This window comes from Manis javanica, chromosome 8 (genome assembly GCF_040802235.1).
Source record: "Manis javanica isolate MJ-LG chromosome 8, MJ_LKY, whole genome shotgun sequence".
Lineage (NCBI taxonomy): Eukaryota > Metazoa > Chordata > Mammalia > Pholidota > Manidae > Manis > Manis javanica.
In genome coordinates, this window is record NC_133163.1 from 114,485,677 (window position 1) to 114,503,824 (window position 18,148).

Consider the following 18,148-nt stretch of genomic DNA (forward strand, 5'->3'; position numbering starts at 1 on the left):
GCTTTGGAGGGATAAGCCAAACAAGCAGGTCCACTTGAGTCAGAGCAGCTCTGCTTTGTGTTTTATCTATTAGCATTCTGAATGAAGTTTCCTTTGAAAGGAGGTTTCATTGCCTTAGAAAAACATTTGAATAACTACTAATTTAGAAGAATATTCCTTTAGGAAAGCAACAGAGGGGAGAGGATTAGTGGAGGTAATGAGTGACTACAACATAAAAAGGACACCTTGAGACTTCAATTAATTTTTTGGTGTTTTAGAGGGATAAACTTCAAAAATATGTACAGATTCTTATATATGAATTTTTAGGATGTTGGATAAAGCTTTGTTTTGTTTAACTTCATGGTTTCCTTGTGAGAGAAGTTCTTTATGATGATGAAGTGTTAATATATTTCTGTAGTTATAAAGAAAAAAATTTAGTTAAATATTGCTCAAAGTGTGACTTTGTTGGCTCCTTAGGACAGGTTGCTTTTGATTCACCACACTGTTCAGTGATTATGTGAGCATCAGCCGAGCGTGTATGCAGAATATCTGTAGCCTGGGAATAAATACGAAGCAGTAAAATCTGAACTCCGTAGTGAGAATAATCCTTTTCTTTGCCCTTCTCCTTTGACTCAGCCATGACTCTAAGACCCATACTTCTTTCCTTAACTCTGTAATTGCTGTGTTTTCATGAATCTTAGGCTGCAGACAAAAATTAAGTGTTCCTTTTTCTCCTCTCAGTTTGTAATTTTCTTCCTTTGGTTATATTCTTCTTCTGCCCATCTTCCAAACCAGATCAGACATCCCATCTCTGCAGACCTGCCCGCTTCCCACTTTCCCAGCCTAATGGCATTTTCTCACCTTGAAATTTTCACCTTTCACTCTTTATCTTGTATTATGGTTTGTAGGCTGTAAGTTCTCTGAGGGTGGTATCATGTCTTAACCATCTTTGGATCCCAGTAGTGCCCTCAGTATCTTGCACATTGTAAGTGTTCAGTTAATGCTTGTTTGAATGAAAATATGTATGAACAAATATCTGAATTTTTTTCATTACTGTTTCTGTGTGTTTGAGCTAGTTTGACCTGCATGACCTTAAAGAAATCCCAGAAAAGGAAAAAAACTAGATTATATTAAGGTGACAAGGGTAGGACCTGAGTATAGCTTTACTTCCCTTCTTTTTTTTTTTTTTTTACTTCCCTTCTTTAATGACTCCTAATATGGTTAGTCATTCTTTGCCAGAAGTGATTTTTCTGTTTTCTTCTTGAATTTGTTATGTCTGTGTACTTACCCTTTAAGGATGTGAGGGAAAGATTGCTGAAAACATGCCTTGGAGTACAGTGTTCCTTATAACTTCTCCTTGTCTGTTTCTCCATGGGACCAGGAACCCAGGCTGGTGGAGACCTGGGCCAAGTATTTGTTTGGGAACGTAGGGCCCCTAGGAGGAGAGAGGGGTGAAGTGCAGGTGCGCCCAGACGCCCCCCCTGCTGCAGCTCTTGTCCTCAGTGCGCTCCTTCCTTTGCTCCCCAGCTCTCACCAGCTTGAAGAAGGGGTACCTGTTCATGTATAATCTCGTGCAGTTCTTAGGATTCTCCTGGATCTTTGTCAACATGACTGTGCGATTCTTCATCTTGGGAAAAGGCAAGTAGAAAATTTCAAACACTAGTTTTCTTTTTTTAATAGTTTGGTCCATTACTCACAGGTTTCCACTTTTGGTATTAATAATAACCCCCCCATATTTGTGTAGCACTTCATGCCTCTCACCGTTCTTTCACGCCTCTTACTTCCCATGATCTTGTGAAACAAGCAGCTTGGATATTTCACCTGATGTGGAAGTATGATAGTTAAAATAGTAGAGCATTAGTGTAAAAATAGACTTATCAACAGAGCAGATTAGGTGGCCTAGAAATAGCTCTTACATTATATGTAATTATATCCAATTTCGATATATGATGAAAAAGGAATCATGAATCAGTAGAAATGGAACTATTATTCAATATACTTTTTTATTGGATGGGAAATCTACTAATGTTTCTAAGGAGAATTGGCAAAGTTTGGGTGCAGGAGGGAGGCAAGGAATGTTCGTCTCTTTCCACACTGTATAAAAACATTAATTCCCCTAAAGGATCTAAGAGTCATGTATCAAAAAGTTAGATTGTAATAGAAGATATATGTTTATAACAATCTCATGAGGAAGGTTAGGACTTCCTAGCCTAAAATTGTTAGAAGAAATCATAAAGAAAAAGGTCATATTTGACTAGATAAGATATTTAAATTCTTGTATATCTAAAAACACCCCAGCCAAGACAGCATTAAAGATTAAAAGTATATTGAGGTTAGCAATGTGGGGATGGAAGGTTAGTGGAAAATTGCAACAAATACCATCACAGATTGGTTCTGAGTGCCAGCTGGCTGTTAGACAGTCCAGTCCCGTGGCTGCTGAGTTATCTTGAGGGTTTAAAGGACGCTGCCTGGATTTGTAATTTCTGTTTTTGCTCTGAACCCCTTTTTTACCTACTGGAATGGAGCTCTTGGTTTAATTCTTCCCTCATCAGTCCTCAAAGATGTAGCAAGGACCTGTGGCCTGGCATCTGGGGGCATAGTTTCCCCTTTGAAATTTTCTCCTTTTGAATAAAGGATGTTGGTGAATGGCGAATTCCATCTGTATACTTGTTTTTTCACACAAATGTGTACTTGCTAAACTTCTTACATGAAGGAAACAGCAGACTCTTGGGTGTATGTCTAAACTCTTGTTTGAGCTTGTTTAGATCTTTGTTAAGGAATACTTTCTTAATAAAAAATTTTTTCTAGTTATAAAAATGTATTAATTACAGAAAAATCAGAAAATAAAGACTTAGAACAAAAACTCTATCATAATCCTATGAAAGCAACAGATTCTTGGTAGCTTGGTGTCATCTTTCCAGATCCACATAACTTCCTTAGGAACAACTCCTGAACTGGAATGCAAGACTAAAGGGCAAATTGTTCAAGGATTTTTTATGTATACTGCCCAGAAAGAATATACTGTTTTATACTACTACTATTTAAATCCTTAAAATTAAATAAACATTAGTGCCTTTTACTACTTAGAAAAATTTTTTTTTTCCAAATCATTAAAGTAAAGGTGCTGATTTAAGAAAGCGGAAAATTAGGGAAAACTGGGGTGGAGGCCTGGGGGGAAGAACAGGAAGGTGACTAAGCCACTCACTGTCCATCACTACTGATGTTTCCATACAGTTCCTTGTAATTTTCTTTTCTCCTAGAGTTTAAAATTATAACTATATTGTGTATACAATTTTGTACCTTGTTTTTACAATAGTATAATTATATTATTAATATCCTTTTAAACTATCATTTTAGAAATGATATTTTTATTCCTGAATTAAAACAAGGGTGAATTTCCCATAAAAATCAGAGGCAAAGCCACAAGATCTAATTTTTGTTTATCGTATGCCAAATCTTAAGTCACAGCTTTGTACTTGAGAATGGGAGGTTCTCATTTTTCAAAGATAATTTCCAGGATAAATAGCACTTAAAGTGAATCCCCTTAAAAAGGATACCAGAATTTGATTGTAAATGGTGGAAAAGATTTTGTTGTGAAAAGGGTCATTTAAAATTATGAAAATAAATTTATCATATGCAGCAAAATTGTAATTGTAATTTTGCATTTATTCAATGAATAGAATTAGGCAAAGTTTGAACTAACTTACTGATGGAATTTTTCTGGTAAAATTATACAGTAACACTATCATTCTTCATTTCATTATTTGACTTTGTAGCAGGATTATAAAGTGGATCATTTTTGTAAATATATTAGATGTTTTTCTTTAGTTTTTGCAAAGGCCACTTTTATTCTAATATTTAAACCATACTCTTGAGGCTCCTACAGGTATCATCTTTGTGGGTAACTGGCCAAACTGCTGTATCCTCAAAGGCATTACTTGTATTTAATAGACAGGGAGCCCAGAATCCTAAACTTTCTGCAGTTGTTTGTCCTGCCAAAATTGTTTGTCCTACTGAAAATGTCAGTAGTGCCCTGGTTGAGAAACATTGCAAAGAGGACTGTAGGAATGCAGGATGTCAAGTAAGATCAGTGAGAAAAGTAAAGGATTTTATATTATGGGCCATTCAGTATTGATACTGTATCTGTTGACAACATGTAAATAATACTGTCATTTAAAATTATTATATAAGATTCCATGAAGTAGATATTCTGTAATTGACTCAAAGTTTCTATACTTGTAGACATTTAGACCATTTCTATTTAAATACACTTAGAAATAATGTTACAGAGACCAACCTTGTTCCTAAAGCTTTTTCACTTTAGATATTTTAGGATAGATTCTCAGAATAAGAATTATTAAGATTAAATATATAAATACAATGTTTTGAAAATGGATCTGAAAAGAATTACTGTGCCTGACACATGGATTTTTCAGCATATAACTAAATGAAGTCTAGGTATGCTTTTTTTTCTCACCTTTTAAAATGAGAAGGTGCCTACAAGGTGTATGTGTTAACTTTCTGGTGACCAGTAGAGGTTTACTATTCATGACCCCACAGGCCTCTTCCCCTCCAGCTTAGTTGGATAGCAAACTTGAATCTGACTGGATGTTTATTATACCATTCCTAAAATTCCTATCATGTAAGGGGTTACCAAGTTTGAGAAATAATTCTGTTGGAATTTGCCAGTTGATTTACCCTTAATGTATATTTGTTTCATAGAGTCCTTCTATGACACATTCCACACCATGGCTGACATGATGTATTTCTGCCAGATGCTGTCAGTTGTGGAAACTATCAATGCAGCGATTGGAGTCACTAAGTCACCAGTGATACCTTCTCTTATTCAGGTATTGAATAGTTGAGCTCAAGGGTGGGGAGTGAAAGATGCCAGCGTTTATTTAGTTGGTATGCCACAGTTTGCTGAAAAGTCTCAATTAGTAAAAGTATACCTACTTGCATGGGAATAGTACTGTTTTATCTGAACAAGGGATATTTTAGGTCTCATGGTTATTTTCCAAAGTAGACATTTGCCATTTCAGGTCTGTTTCCTTGTTTACAACATCTTCATGAACTCACAGTTATAAAAAGAGCTTTAAAACAAGAGAAACTTGACTCTTAGGCAGGAGCAGGAAAGCCTACCCTCAGCCTCAGGCAGAGACAGGCGCTCTCCTTCCTTGGGTAGATGGAGTGTGCAGTACCTAGGTATCTTTTCACTTGGGACTTCATTTCATATGTGAAGGTGGCTCATTTGACTCATGTGGGTCATACATCTGTGTTTTCCTGTATTTTAAAGATTCTCTCAGAAACAGAGCGTCAGAGTCTTTCAGCTTCCTTGCCTTGCCCTGTTTCCTAGCTATGCAATTGCACGCCGTTAAATGCCACTCCCTAGACTCAGGGAGAATGAGGTGGTTGTTGCTTGGTGTCTTCTGGAGCGATGTCTTTACAGTTCCGCCTTTCCTGCTCCACCAAGTCCAGCATTCTAATATTATCAATTGCATGGTAAAGGGCGTTAATGCAATAGCCCTGGTACTTCTAGGTTTTCTGTCCTTGGAAAGAGGCTATTTTGTTCAGTTTAAAAGATAAAAGAGGACAGTGAATGACCCACTAATAAGGAATGATATTTTTTGTATGTTTTGTTTATCAAGGACTAGTACAAATAGTAGAATTTCTAGGGCAAGATGGAAGGGACAGGTTCAGTAGCATCACACTGCAGAGCTCCAGGGAGTGCCGGTCACACAGAATACAATGTGGCGAAGCTTCCTGGAGTTGGGCAATGCCACATGCATCAACATGTATGAATCTTGGGAATATAACATGAGTACGAAACAAGTCACAGAATAATACATAGAGCATGATTTCAGAAAGTTTAAAAACAGGCAAAGTGAGACAATATAGTGTATAGGATACAACATACATAGCAGTAAACCTATATAGAAAGGCAGTGGAATGGTTAACACCAATACTTAACACATAATACTTGTGGTGGGTGTGTTCTGTTTCTTAACTTGGCTTATGCAGATACAAATGTTCATTGCCGGTACTCTTTAAACTGTTTTTGAATGTGCGTATTTTGAAATATATACTATTTTTGATAATATTTACGTATGCTCAAACATGCACACATACACATATCTATCCGGAAAGACTGGTTGAAGTACTTTTAACTTGTTCCAATACTGGACCAAGCTAGTTGAGCTCAGTGTTTTTCTATTTACCTTGAATTTAGGGGAGTTAAATGTCAGATAAACACATTTATATGTTTTATATATATAACTTTTTTCTCTTTTGGCTCCTTTTATTAGCTTCTTGGAAGAAATTTCATTTTGTTTATCATCCTTGGCACCATGGAAGAAATGCAAAACAAAGCTGTGGTTTTCTTTGTGTTTTATATGTGGAGCACAGTTGAAATCTTCAGGTGGGTAGAAATACCAGGATGCTGTCTCAGTGTGTCTGCCTCTCGAGTAGCTCTCTTCTTGAGGGAACTGCTGTCTTCTTCATTTACTTTGACAAGATCAAGGTTTCATGTGCGGAGAGTTCCAGCTGCGTCTGTGTACTCTGCAGAGGTGAGACAGTTTTTTTTTTTTAAAGCAGCCATTGGATTTGTACCAGCCTGGGCACTGGGGAGCAGGACAGATGCAGAGGAATGACCCGTCTTACCCTTCAGGATCTTGCTGCCTTGTTGGAGAGAGAGGACTCATCACATGGGCAAATTCTTGAAAGGGCTGAAAAAATTTGTGGTTGAAGGAGCAATTCAGGCTGGATGGGATGAATGAAGACCAGCCTTCTAGAAGGGATGGTAGAAACAAATCTTTTACTACTAGATTCCTGAAGTTTGACTCAACCTCTTACCTGATTCTTCCATTTTCAGTTGTCAAGAGAAGAAATATCTTAAAAATAAAAAGGATCCAATTAAAGTAGATGTATCCTTCTGAACTAGACTGTGCATACTCCATACTTCTTCCCTTGTCAGCCACGTGGAGCAGGGATTTTACAGATTGGCTTCTGAGCTCTAGGTCGGTGGTACTTTGACAGAGTGCACAGCTGAGAGGGAAAACAGGTAGTGGCAGCCCTTGATTGTGTCTTAACTGCAGTCTGTATCCCGTGGCACCCACTATGTCTTACAGTCTACTTACTGCAAAGGTGAAAGAGATTATAAATGCTTAATATTTACTTTCACTGTTTGAGAAGAAACAAATTTCTTCTTTAATGGTATCTCTTCTTAAATAGCTTACATCTGATTCAGAGGATGTCTGATTGTAGATCTTTTGCATACTTTAATTTTGTAACATTCATTTATCCAGAGGTTAAGTGTTTGTTGCCCTTACCTACTTGGAATGTAGATCAGAACTAGCAATAAAGCCAAAAAACTTCTGAGCATCCATGCCATCTTCTGAACTATTCCAGAGAGGGGTCCTTTGAGACCGAAACTTAAATCTGTCATTAAAGAGAGTCCACACACATCCTTTGAGGACTAGGGGAGGAGCATATGGGGGTTTGGGGTGGACCGTTCAGGATTCTGCTCTGGAGAAGCCCTGTGCAGCTCATCGTGAAGTCCTTCTTCCTGAATGACGTTCTAGGGTTGCATTCAGAACCCGAAGTGGCTCTCATCATCTGAATTCCTTATTCTCGACAGGTACCCCTTCTACATGCTTTCCTGCATGGATATGGACTGGAAGGTGCTCACCTGGCTTCGTTACACTGTGTGGATTCCCATTTATCCTCTGGGATGTTTGGCGGAAGGTACTTTTCAGGAACACTAGGTTTTATAGCTTCGCTCCAAGGGATAGCCAAGCTGATAGGCCAGGCCTTTCTTCTTCCCGCTGTCACCTTTGGACTTTTCAAGAATTTCTTTCTAGTGGTTTTCTTCCATAATAATCCTGGTACCCAGACTGTTCCTGGAAAGTTGCTCATTTTGTAAGGTTTGGAAGCTGCATGGTCATGTACTGCCGGCCTCCTATTTATATGGTATTTTTTTGTTTATCCAAAGCAGGTTCATACTGATAATTTCATTTTACTCTGACGAACACCTAGTGAGTGAGTCAGATAGGGATTTTTCTCTCAATTTTGCAGAATAGGAAACTGAAGCCCAGTGCTATCAAATGACCGTTCCTCAGTCATCTTTCTGTTGTCGGCTTGGAGGCTTATCTCTTAGAAAAATGGGGAGCAGAAAAAGGAAGAGGCGTGAGTTATCTGTACAAAGGGAGGAGGAAGCATTTTCAACGAACCCAGACTGAAGCTTTGAGGGGTTAGAAGGTTGTGTCACTAAACGTGACTATTTCATTAAGCTCTCTTTTCTGCTTTCAGCTGTCTCAGTGATCCAGTCCATCCCAGTGTTCAATGAAACAGGAAGATTCAGCTTCACATTGCCATACCCAGTGAAAATCAAAGTTAGATTTTCCTTTTTTCTTCAGATTTATCTTATCATGATATTTTTAGGTAAGTATTGGCTCTGTAAGAGGCTTTTTTCCTATCACTTCTTAGAGAGTTAGTTAAGTGAGTCAAAGTTTTAGAAGTCCCTATCAGGATTCTTATCTCCAAAAGAACAGCAGACAGTTAGAGAAAGATTACTTTGCAAAACAGACCCACTAAGCGAATATGCTATGTATGGAAGTATTTCTTTCAAATCCCCAGTGGTTATTTTCCTTATGTGCTTTTGGTCATTGGGAATTCAGCATAAGATAATGTTTGAAAACAATGTAAGAAGCTCCTTTAAAATAGAGTAAGAAGCTCATTTGAATTTTACTAAATTCAGTAGCATCCTTATTCAGAGTTTACAGTGGTGGTTCAACAGGCAGGAAGGAAGGAAGGAGGCAGGAAAGGCCTCTGAGCAGCCAAGAGATGACCTAAAGCCTTCTGCCTAACGATAGCAAAGCCCCCTGCTCCTTATGTGAAACCTGCTTATTTATTGCTTTTATATAAAATTATAAAATCTTGCCTTAATTCTTAAAAACTAAAAACTAAAAGAAAGGAAAAAGAAACACAAATTATTGCAAATATGAGAGATTTAAAAACCTTCCTAACTGTAAGGACTATTTACTTTAGGCAAAGTTCTAACACATTTTAATACAATTTATATATTTCTTCCTGCTTTAGATGACAAAACTCTTGAGGTGGCCCTAAATAAGTCTGGCCTCCTAGCAACAGAAGGATGTGATATGTGATATCAGATAGTATATTAGACATCTATTGCTGTGTAACAAAATTACCCCAAAACTTTGCAGCTTAAGACAACAAACATTTACTAACTTAGTGGCTTCTGAGGGTCAGGTAGCAGCCTAGCTCAGTGTCCCTCATGAGGGTTCAGTCAGCTAGCTCAGCTGGGGCTATAGTTTCAGTAGACCTGACTGGGGTTGGAGCACCTGCTCCAACTGCACACATGTAGCTGTAGATGGGAGGCTTCCGTTTCTTGCTACATCACTTCTTTATATATGGCTCCTCATGACATGGCTTCCCTTCCCCTAGAGCAAGTGATCTGGAGAGAGCCAGAAGACACACTGCTGGTTTTTTTTTGTGTGTGTGTGTGTGCCTTTTAAAAATCTTAGTTGTTTTTATTGATCTGTTTGTTTTATAACATTGTGTAAATTTAAGATATATGAAATGTTGTTTTGATACATTATATGTTGTAACAGTTGTCATTACTGTAATACAGTAGTGTTTATTAGCACCTCTATCACATCCATGCTGCCTTTTAAAACCTCATCTCAGAAGTGACATACCAACAGTTTTGCCATATTTTGTTGGTTACACAAACCAACTGAGAACAGTGTGGGAGGAGACTTCATGGGGTATGAAAGACCAGGAGGTAGGGATCATTGGGGACCATGCTGGAGGCTGGCCACCCCAGACAGTTCAAGGAAGACCTCAAAAGGTAAACCCGAGAAGCCAGAAAGCCCAGTGGTGTTGGTCATTTAGTATCGGGGGAGAAGAGAACTGCACTCTTTAGGAGCCCCTTAGGGTTTCAGCACATGGCAGAAATACAGTTAAATAACAGACATTACGGGTGTAGGTCATTTGCCAAAGATTAGATTTTATTCCATTTCTTCTTTTCTATTCCATTCTCTTCGTTTCAGAAAGGGTTAAATCCATTTCAGAAAGATTTCTAACCAAAAATGTTAAAATGTTTGGCCCTTGAAGGGAGTAAGCTTCAGTTGGGAAAATGTACTCATTAAAAAAACTCTTGACCTCCATTACTGGATAAATCTAGTTTTACTGAAACTAGGCTTCATAAAGTGGGCGTACTTAAACTGTTAAAGAGGAATAAGTATTGGAAAGACCCTTAACATATTTTACTAAAAGAAAGGTAGACATATTTTAATGTGCACTAACCCTAGTAGCTTTTCTTCATGTTACGTTGTTACATACTCTGACTTACAAGGTTTATTCTCATATTTGGTCTGCCTACAGCGAAGTAGTAGTTTTTATTCTTCAGAATGAAATAAATCCTAAATTTGAAAAATTTTAAAGCAGTATAACCAGCTACATTTGTATATAGATCAAAGTACTCTTCTAAATACACATTCTGTCACTGTAAGTCTGGAAAACAAGTATTTTTAACCTTGTACAATGAGGAAACTGAGGTGAGACTAAGCTAAGCCACAGAAGTAGTCAGTGGTCAGATAGGATTGAAGTTTTTTTCTGACTCTGAAATCCTGTGTTTTCGAATTCACTAAATTCTGCTGCTTAGAAAAGTGTTCTATACCTTTTAGGCCATTGCTTATGCATGTTATTGCAGAGCCTGGAATTAAAAATTGGGTTGTTTGTATACTTCATATTTGTGTATTTCATTTTATGTAATCTCCCTTAAAAGAAAAAAGAAGAATACTGAATTCTTAATTAATGAAATATTCAGGGGTGAAGTGTACTGATATCTGCAGCTTACACTGAAATACATCGAAAATGAGAGGGGAATTGGTATTGATAAAGTAAACATATTAAAGGTTAAAGTTTAAATCTAGGTGGTGTTCAGTGTACGGTGATTAAATCTTTTTGTATGTTTGAAAATATTCATACTAAAATATGGGAGGAGAAATTGCCAACACACTAGGGAAAAACTGAGTTGTCTGTAGTGCATTGTTAATAATTTATTCTAAGTTGTACTTCCTGAGCAGCTAGCTGCATAGGCAGTGCTGTGGGAAGTGAAAAGCAGGTACTTGGAGACTATTCCTGCCCCAAGTGCTTTTGTTTATAAACAAAGAGAGATTCTCATTTCTAATTGGTCTTTTTCTTTTTCAGGGTTATATGTAAATTTCCGTCACCTTTATAAACAGCGCAGGCGGCGCTATGGACAAAAAAAGAAAAAGATCCACTGAAAATAGAGATTTAGACAACTTCTTGCCAGTTTGAGCCTATCTTTAATTCTTACAGTTTTACCTTCTTGTACTGATGTAAACGTTTTTTTTAAAGTTAAATGGTTAAATTCTCAGTGAGGCTGTCTTCCCTTTCCCCGCTAACATTCCTGAACTGCCCTATTACCTTGATGTAGTACTTGCATGACATGGATTCCTGGTATCTGATGAGGGTTAGTCTTGCACATTCTGTTAGTGACACCAAAAGACTAAGGCCTACTTCCACCCATTCCATGTCCAGTCAGTTTCATGTAGGGCAGAGATATTTCTTCAGTGTCATGACCCTACTACCAGGAACTGGTTATTCTTACAGCTGGGATTTGTTCTTTTCAGCTGCTGTTCGTGGGAAAAAAAGATTATGTTGCTCTATAGGAGGTTGTGAAAGTGACTCAGGCAGGGCCTAATATATTGTTCCCAAGGGTTACTATTAGGTGAGGTGGCATTGATTTTTTTGAAAATGGATTTTGATTTAGTCATTGATAAAACATTTCTGAATCCAACTGGAGCTAGAGAAGACGTATTACCTCTGAATCTTTTGGCCTAACAGCTGTTACTATAGTTCTTATCTGTGTGGGCACTGGAAGGACAGACTGACTTGAGAAAAACTAGTCAGAACCTTGGAACACCATGATCACTTACTTCACTCCTAGGTAATCAACTATTTTCAGCACTAAAGGAAGATGAAATATTGCTTAGAAAACAATGAGATCATAAGCATTCCGAACCCAAATGGCTGAAGGGTCAGAAAGGTCAAACTGACACCTTTTTTTCTGTTTCACCTGTTTGCAGTAGGATAGTGAACACTGAGTGAGAACTTGGCTGGAGAACCATCAGCTGGTCCATTAACAAAGATTCCTGGCAAGAAACCCACCAATAGACATTATAAAGTTTGGCCACTATCAAAAACATCAGTTTCCTCTACTACATTCCAAATAAATCAATAAAATAAGTGTTAGAAGTAATGCTTAAAAAGTATTTAAGGCATGATAGTTTTCTGTCATTCTTGTTCCTCCGGGGAAGGGGACTCAATGAGTTACACTGTTTCTCTGAGCTCAAGATGGAAACTTGGTTTGACCTAAAAACATCTGATTAGCATAGACTGGCTGATTTTTTTTTTTTTACAAGTTCATTGCACTGAAGGATATTCTGCATGTCCGTAACTTCTGTCAACACTTTGTTTATATTAACTTCTGTTTTTTGAACTGACTTTCTATGTGTAACTGGACAGATCAGCTTGGCAGATTATGCTGCATCTTTGTGGCAGAATCTTGCATTCTTGGTGATTGTTATAAACCTCTTCATTGCTGAGAAAACAAGATTGTGTATTTCTATTAAACATTTACAATCAAAATCCTAAAAACTCGGGTTTAAAGATAATTTATTTAGTCTGGTGGTTTCCAAATTAGTTAATGATAAAGTCTTGTTCAGACAAATTATAATATAGCAGTTCAGCATGTTACACTGAAAGTGGTTGCTTGGGTTGAGGCCTGAGGAAGTACCGTAGGAAGTCTGGAGTAATTTGAAAAGCACTGATGATGAAATAAAGCTTGGAGAAGGCACATGACTTGCCTAAGATCATGAAGCCAGCTGATGAATCGGTACCAGAACTGACTGCAGTGATGTCAGAACCTACCAGGATGGGCTGATGGGGCGTGGCTAAGGCAGTGGGGCCTAACCAGTGTAAGAAACAAGGAACTCACTATGGAACCCAAGGAACGCTCACGATTTATGAAGCTGTGCCACTCAGAAGCTGAAATTATACTCAGGTGATAGGACAAACCAAAAGGTAAAAGACCTATTAGTTTCCCAGTAGTACCATTTTATAGAAAATCAAGTATTTTATTTTCTTTAAAAAACTGAAGAAATGGGAATCATTTTATGTATTTATGGTTGCTGTTTAAAAGTCTGTATCTCAAGACACACCAAAAGCACCTCTGGGTTACCACCAAGTTTTTGCCCAAGTCCCAAGGAAAGTTCTGAAACTAGGTGGCGTAGACTTGTACTTACCAAGTCCTAGACAGTCTGGGCTTCTCATTCCAAGGACAGAAGCTTGAAAATGCCCTTATGGTTGAGACAGGAGAGAAGAGAAGATGCCTGTCAGAAGCCAGAGAATTGCTGCTGGTGTGTTTCCTGAGGAAGTGGGGTAGACTGTGCTCATCAGTCCTTCAAGCTTCTAGGAGATGTGTTCATGGGAGCAATGGTTGTCTTTTGGGCTTAAAGACTGAGCCCCAAAAAGCTAAAATCAAAGCCCAAGCAGCTGACCACCCTTCAGAATCCTCAGATTCTAGCAAAGTCATTCAAACCAGCAGGTGGTGCTTCTGAGGCAGCCTCACGGAGGACTTTGGGTGGCTATTACAGAGGTGAACAGACTGGCAGTTTTTACCCCAAAACATTTCACTTGAAATGAAAAAAGAAGGCAGGCTCCTGAGGTCAGCTTCACATTCTTTCCGTGCTGCTCCCAGAGAAGTCCGTGTGCAGAGGTGTGATGTTGTGGTCATACCCGGCGTACTCGGAGGTGCCAGTGCTGGCCAGCTTGAGCTGCTGGGCAGCGTGGGTCAGCTGAAATGCGGCGTCGGGGTGGGCTGTGTCGGGCAGCAACGTGCACTCCCTTTCCAGCATGTCAGCAACCCCTTTGAGCAGGTCCAGGAAACCAAAGGCCAGGGCAGCCTTTCGTAAACGGTTCAGCTCCTAAAACAAGATAAACACCGATGTTGCTGAAATGCATTTTCCTTATCATGTACTTTCTTAGTGCTCAGCTCAGAATGAGTTTCTCCTTGATGCCCAAACTTAAGTGAGCGTTTTTGTATGAGAAAAAATGCTTGTACAGAGATGCCAAAACAGGAGAATGTGAGGACATGGCTGGGAAGTGGTTCCTCCCTACAGGTGGTCAGAAAGCTAGCTGAGAAGACAGCAGACTGAAATAGGTCTTCATCACAGTGAGTGCTTCTGCCAAACACAGTGAGGGTCTTTGCATACATCATTTCACTTACTCATGACTCTTCAGGAGGATTATTTTCCTCTCTTAGGTGTGGAAAAAGCTTGCCCCAAACTTCAGACGGCTCTTAACCATCTGATGCCCCTGGCTGGGCCTCAGACTGAGTGACAATGACCATGTTTGAAGGGGGCCTGTGGACGAGTCAAGAAGTCTGACCCAAAAGACTGCCACAAAAAGAAAGGTTGGGTACTGGGTGGGGGCACAGAAAGACAAAGTGTCCCCTCAAACTACTTAGCAGTGTGATCTGGGCAAGCGGGTGGCCTCTCTGGATCTCAGTTGCCTCATCTGCAGGAGGACAGCCTCTTCCTTGCCCACTGCAGGACTGGTGCGGCCATCTGGTAGAGACCCTTTCCAGCTCTGCTGTGTCAAAATTACATAAAACCAGAAAAGAGACATTAACTTTTTGACCACCTCTCTACTCTCTGTTAACAAGTGAAAAGTTCAGAAGGTGGCTAAAGTACGTGTGCCATCTTGAAGAAACAGCTGATGATTGTGCAAATGGGAGACAGACTACAGCCAAGGAGTGGTCCTAAGGGCCTGTGTGGATTACAGGCTCCAGTTAGGATGGGGCAGGCTGAGCAGCAGCCTCGTTCAACTCAAAGGTTGCTCTTGCTTGATTTCACCAGCTTGCTACATAATTAGGTTGGAAGACAGCAGTGACATAAAGGTAATAAGATAACACCCAAAGTAGCAAGTATTTTCTCTGAAGAGATGTCAGCCTGGGGCTGGCTGTGTGTACTATATTTTAAGATTGGCAAGCTAGGACATAACTGGCAATAGCATACCTCACACTGCCACTTAATTTAATTTCAGCCAACTACCAGAAGGATGGGAGAAACGAGTGAACGTAAATGCCCTCCCACTCTATCCCACTCATAACTTTATTCCCTCCACCAATGGTTCTGGATTAACTAGGTATGATTCTGGGAGGCCATCCTTTTATAATTCATAAATGTACAATTTTAGAAGGCATTCCTGGAAGCAGACTCTGGCACATGAAGAATGTTCTGGGACCACCATCCCAGGAAGTCACAATGACTACCTAGGGTCAGACTGGATACCCACATGGGAGTGGTGGGGAGGGTTAAGGGCTGTGACCTACACATCATTTCAGCTCCTTCCTTGGCCATTCACGGCAGCATCAATACAGACAGAGAGGTCCTTTTGCACATAACAAGGCCCTTAAACATTTCCCATTCTTGGATTTTAGGGCAGCAATGGACCTACCACTTCTACCAATTTTACTGATGAAAAAACTTGGGACACAAGCTACACATTTCTAATCCTTGTCCATGTTCACCCTGCTACCCCATGCTTTATTGTGAACCATTTATTGTTGCCAGACATCCCAGGGCCCACTCTTCCACTGTAATTCTGACAGCCTCACCTTATAGAATGTCTGTGTTTTTTCAGGTAGTTTCCTTGCATTTCTTAAAATCTTCTGTACATCTGTCTATCAAGGGTAAAAAGAATTCAACATTAGAATTCTGTAGTAAAAGGGCAAAGAATACAAAAGGATGGCTCTAAATGTTTACAAAGAAATGAAAATGAGAACAGAGCTGTAGTAACAAGATGAGGATTCCTTCTCAGTTAATGCCACTATTCTGTTCAACATTAGTAAAACATCCTTCAAAATGCTTGAGGACAATAAAATCCCTCGGTGACAGTAATGAACTTCTCTCACAAAAACACACCTTGTAAACCCATACATCTATGGCCAGCTGCCTTTTGACAAGGTGCCAAGACCATTCAATGGGGTAAAGAATAGTCTCTTCAACAAATGTGCAGGGTCAGTTGAATACCCTGCACAGTTGCAAAAGAACAAAGTTGGACCCTTACTTCACAGCACATACAAAAAATTAATGCAAAATGGATAAGACCTACGTGTAAGAGCTAAAACTGTAAAACTCTTGAAAGAAAATGGGTAAAACTTTATGACCTTGGACTTGGCAAAGATTTCTTAGTTATGAAAACAATAGCAAAACAGAAAAAAAAATTAATTTGATAAATCCATAACATTATCCACAATTGCCAAAAAGTAGAAATAATCCAAATGTTCATCAACTGAATGAACTGGCATATTTATATAATGGAATACTATTCAGCCATCAAAAGGAATGGCATAGTATTGATACTTGCTACAACATGAATGAATGTTGAAAAAAAATTATGTTAAGTGAAAAAAAAAGCTCAGCCAAACACAAAAGGCCACATACTGTGCAAAGCCAGTTATATATGAAACATCCAGAAGTCAAATCCACAGAGAAAACAGATCAGTGGTCACCAAGGGCTGGGGAAGCAGGGAATGTACAGCGACTCGCTTAATGGGTACACGGTTTCCTTTTGAAGTGATGAAAATATTTTGGAACTAGGTAGAGTGGTGACAGTTGTATAACATTGTGACTGTACTAAACGTCACTGAATTATATATTTTAAAATAGTTGAAATAGTAAATTCTATGTGTTTTTCACTACAATAAACACCCAGATCAAAACAAAATTTAAAACATTTTAGAAAAATTCAGCTATCCTGACAGGGAAATGCTGGGATCGGAGACAGCAGGAAAAAGGGAGAACCTGATTTTTCTAGAAAAGAGGCCCTGCCCCCTTCAGCCATGGCAGGATGCGTCCAGTCTCTGTGAAAAAGGGGCTAAAAGAGACGATGCCATTGACAGAAGCTACTTCTGTTGGGAGGTGGCCTGCCTGCCTCTTCTAATTTGGCTTAGGTTGGAATCACTGGAGGAGAAAAGAAAAAAAATCGTGCTCAAATGAGAAAAAAGGCTCAAAAAGTGATTTTTAAAAACAGGTATATATGACTATGTCAATGGAAGGAGAAATGTCCCTGAGTACCTTGCCTGAGAGCAGCAAACCTTGATAACATAATCTTAGTTGCCCCTGGAAGTGTTTTTGTGGAATTACAGTGATGCTATGGCTCTACTGTAGAGATGGAAGAAATAACTACATAAGGATTTTTACATCTTTCTCAAAATTGTGGTTAAAGATGACACCCATTATGTTACTCAACATCTCAACGTGTCAAAACTTTTACACAGACATTCAATGCCAGGAAAATGTGAAACATGGAATGTGAAATTCAAAGCTAGGAAAAGTTCTCTCTATAAGAACTGACATGCTTCCTTTTATTAGGTAAGAAAAACCATATAACCTTACATGTTTCCTTTTTGACCTTGGCAGCAGGAAGCTCAGAGCCAAGTTGTTCAGATACAATTATCATTGTGGCTTCGGTTCCTGGCACTGTTTCCCTTCTTCCTTTAGGTTTTGCACTGCTCTAAATTTTGTAAGAAATGACTTTGCTATACACATGTTGTACTTTAGGCTACCTCAAATCCTTTCTGGAAATAATGACAAACATTAGGTGTAAATGAATTACTAAGTAGCAAAGGCAAGGAAAATCAAATCAAATGCCTGCCTGCCTGCCTGCCAGAATCCCTCTTGTCCCCAGTAGAAAGCAATGTGAATGGTAATGTTACCTGCAGGCCACTGGGTTTGATCCAGACAGTCACATTCTGAGCGTAACTGCGTTTGTTTTTGGGCTGCAGGGGGAAGGGGCTCTTATTGTCATCCTCACCGTAAGGGTTTTCTTTAGCATCTGAAAAGAAAAAAGACATTCTGGAAATAACATCAGGTAAAACACAATCAACTATATTTCCAATTAGGCTAGAAGCTCTCTGAATCATTCAACCTTCTACATCCACTTCCCTAATTAAGAAAATCCATTAGCTTCACTCAGGTAGGGGAATAGGATGTTCTTAATGGAAAGCCACTGACGTAGGAGACCAACCAACCCACCAACTGATGAGGCCCAC

The 18,148-nt window shown here is 39.0% G+C and overlaps 2 protein-coding genes across 9 annotated transcripts in view; one reads left to right on the forward strand and one right to left on the reverse strand.

Annotated features, from left to right (window-relative positions):
- Positions 1–12,687, forward strand: part of HACD3 (3-hydroxyacyl-CoA dehydratase 3) — a 29,456-nt gene extending 16,769 nt beyond the window's left edge. For both annotated transcript variants that reach the window (XM_017677486.3, XM_073212022.1), the window contains exons 6-11: positions 1,507–1,617; positions 4,702–4,829; positions 6,285–6,397; positions 7,616–7,722; positions 8,287–8,418; positions 11,215–12,687. In XM_017677486.3, coding sequence (XP_017532975.1) covers positions 1,507–1,617; positions 4,702–4,829; positions 6,285–6,397; positions 7,616–7,722; positions 8,287–8,418; positions 11,215–11,291 — 668 coding nt within the window. In that variant the 3' untranslated portion in view covers positions 11,292–12,687. The remainder of the gene's footprint in view (positions 1–1,506; positions 1,618–4,701; positions 4,830–6,284; positions 6,398–7,615; positions 7,723–8,286; positions 8,419–11,214) is intronic.
- The window catches only part of INTS14 (integrator complex subunit 14), a 55,508-nt gene that overhangs the window by 2,234 nt on the left and 35,126 nt on the right, over positions 1–18,148 (reverse strand). For 3 of the 7 annotated variants that reach the window (XM_073212018.1, XM_073212021.1, XM_073212017.1), the window contains 3 exons: positions 17,813–17,931; positions 15,710–15,775; positions 12,692–14,015 (listed from right to left, as the gene is read on the reverse strand). In XM_073212018.1, the coding sequence (XP_073068119.1) occupies positions 13,764–14,015; positions 15,710–15,775; positions 17,813–17,931 (437 nt within the window). In that variant the 3' untranslated portion in view covers positions 12,692–13,763. Of the gene's footprint in view, positions 1–7,735; positions 8,130–12,691; positions 14,016–14,553; positions 14,683–15,709; positions 15,776–17,812; positions 17,932–18,148 lie in introns of those variants that run through there. The other 4 variants (XR_012120742.1, XM_073212020.1, XM_073212019.1 and 1 more) reach the window with 4 other exon arrangements.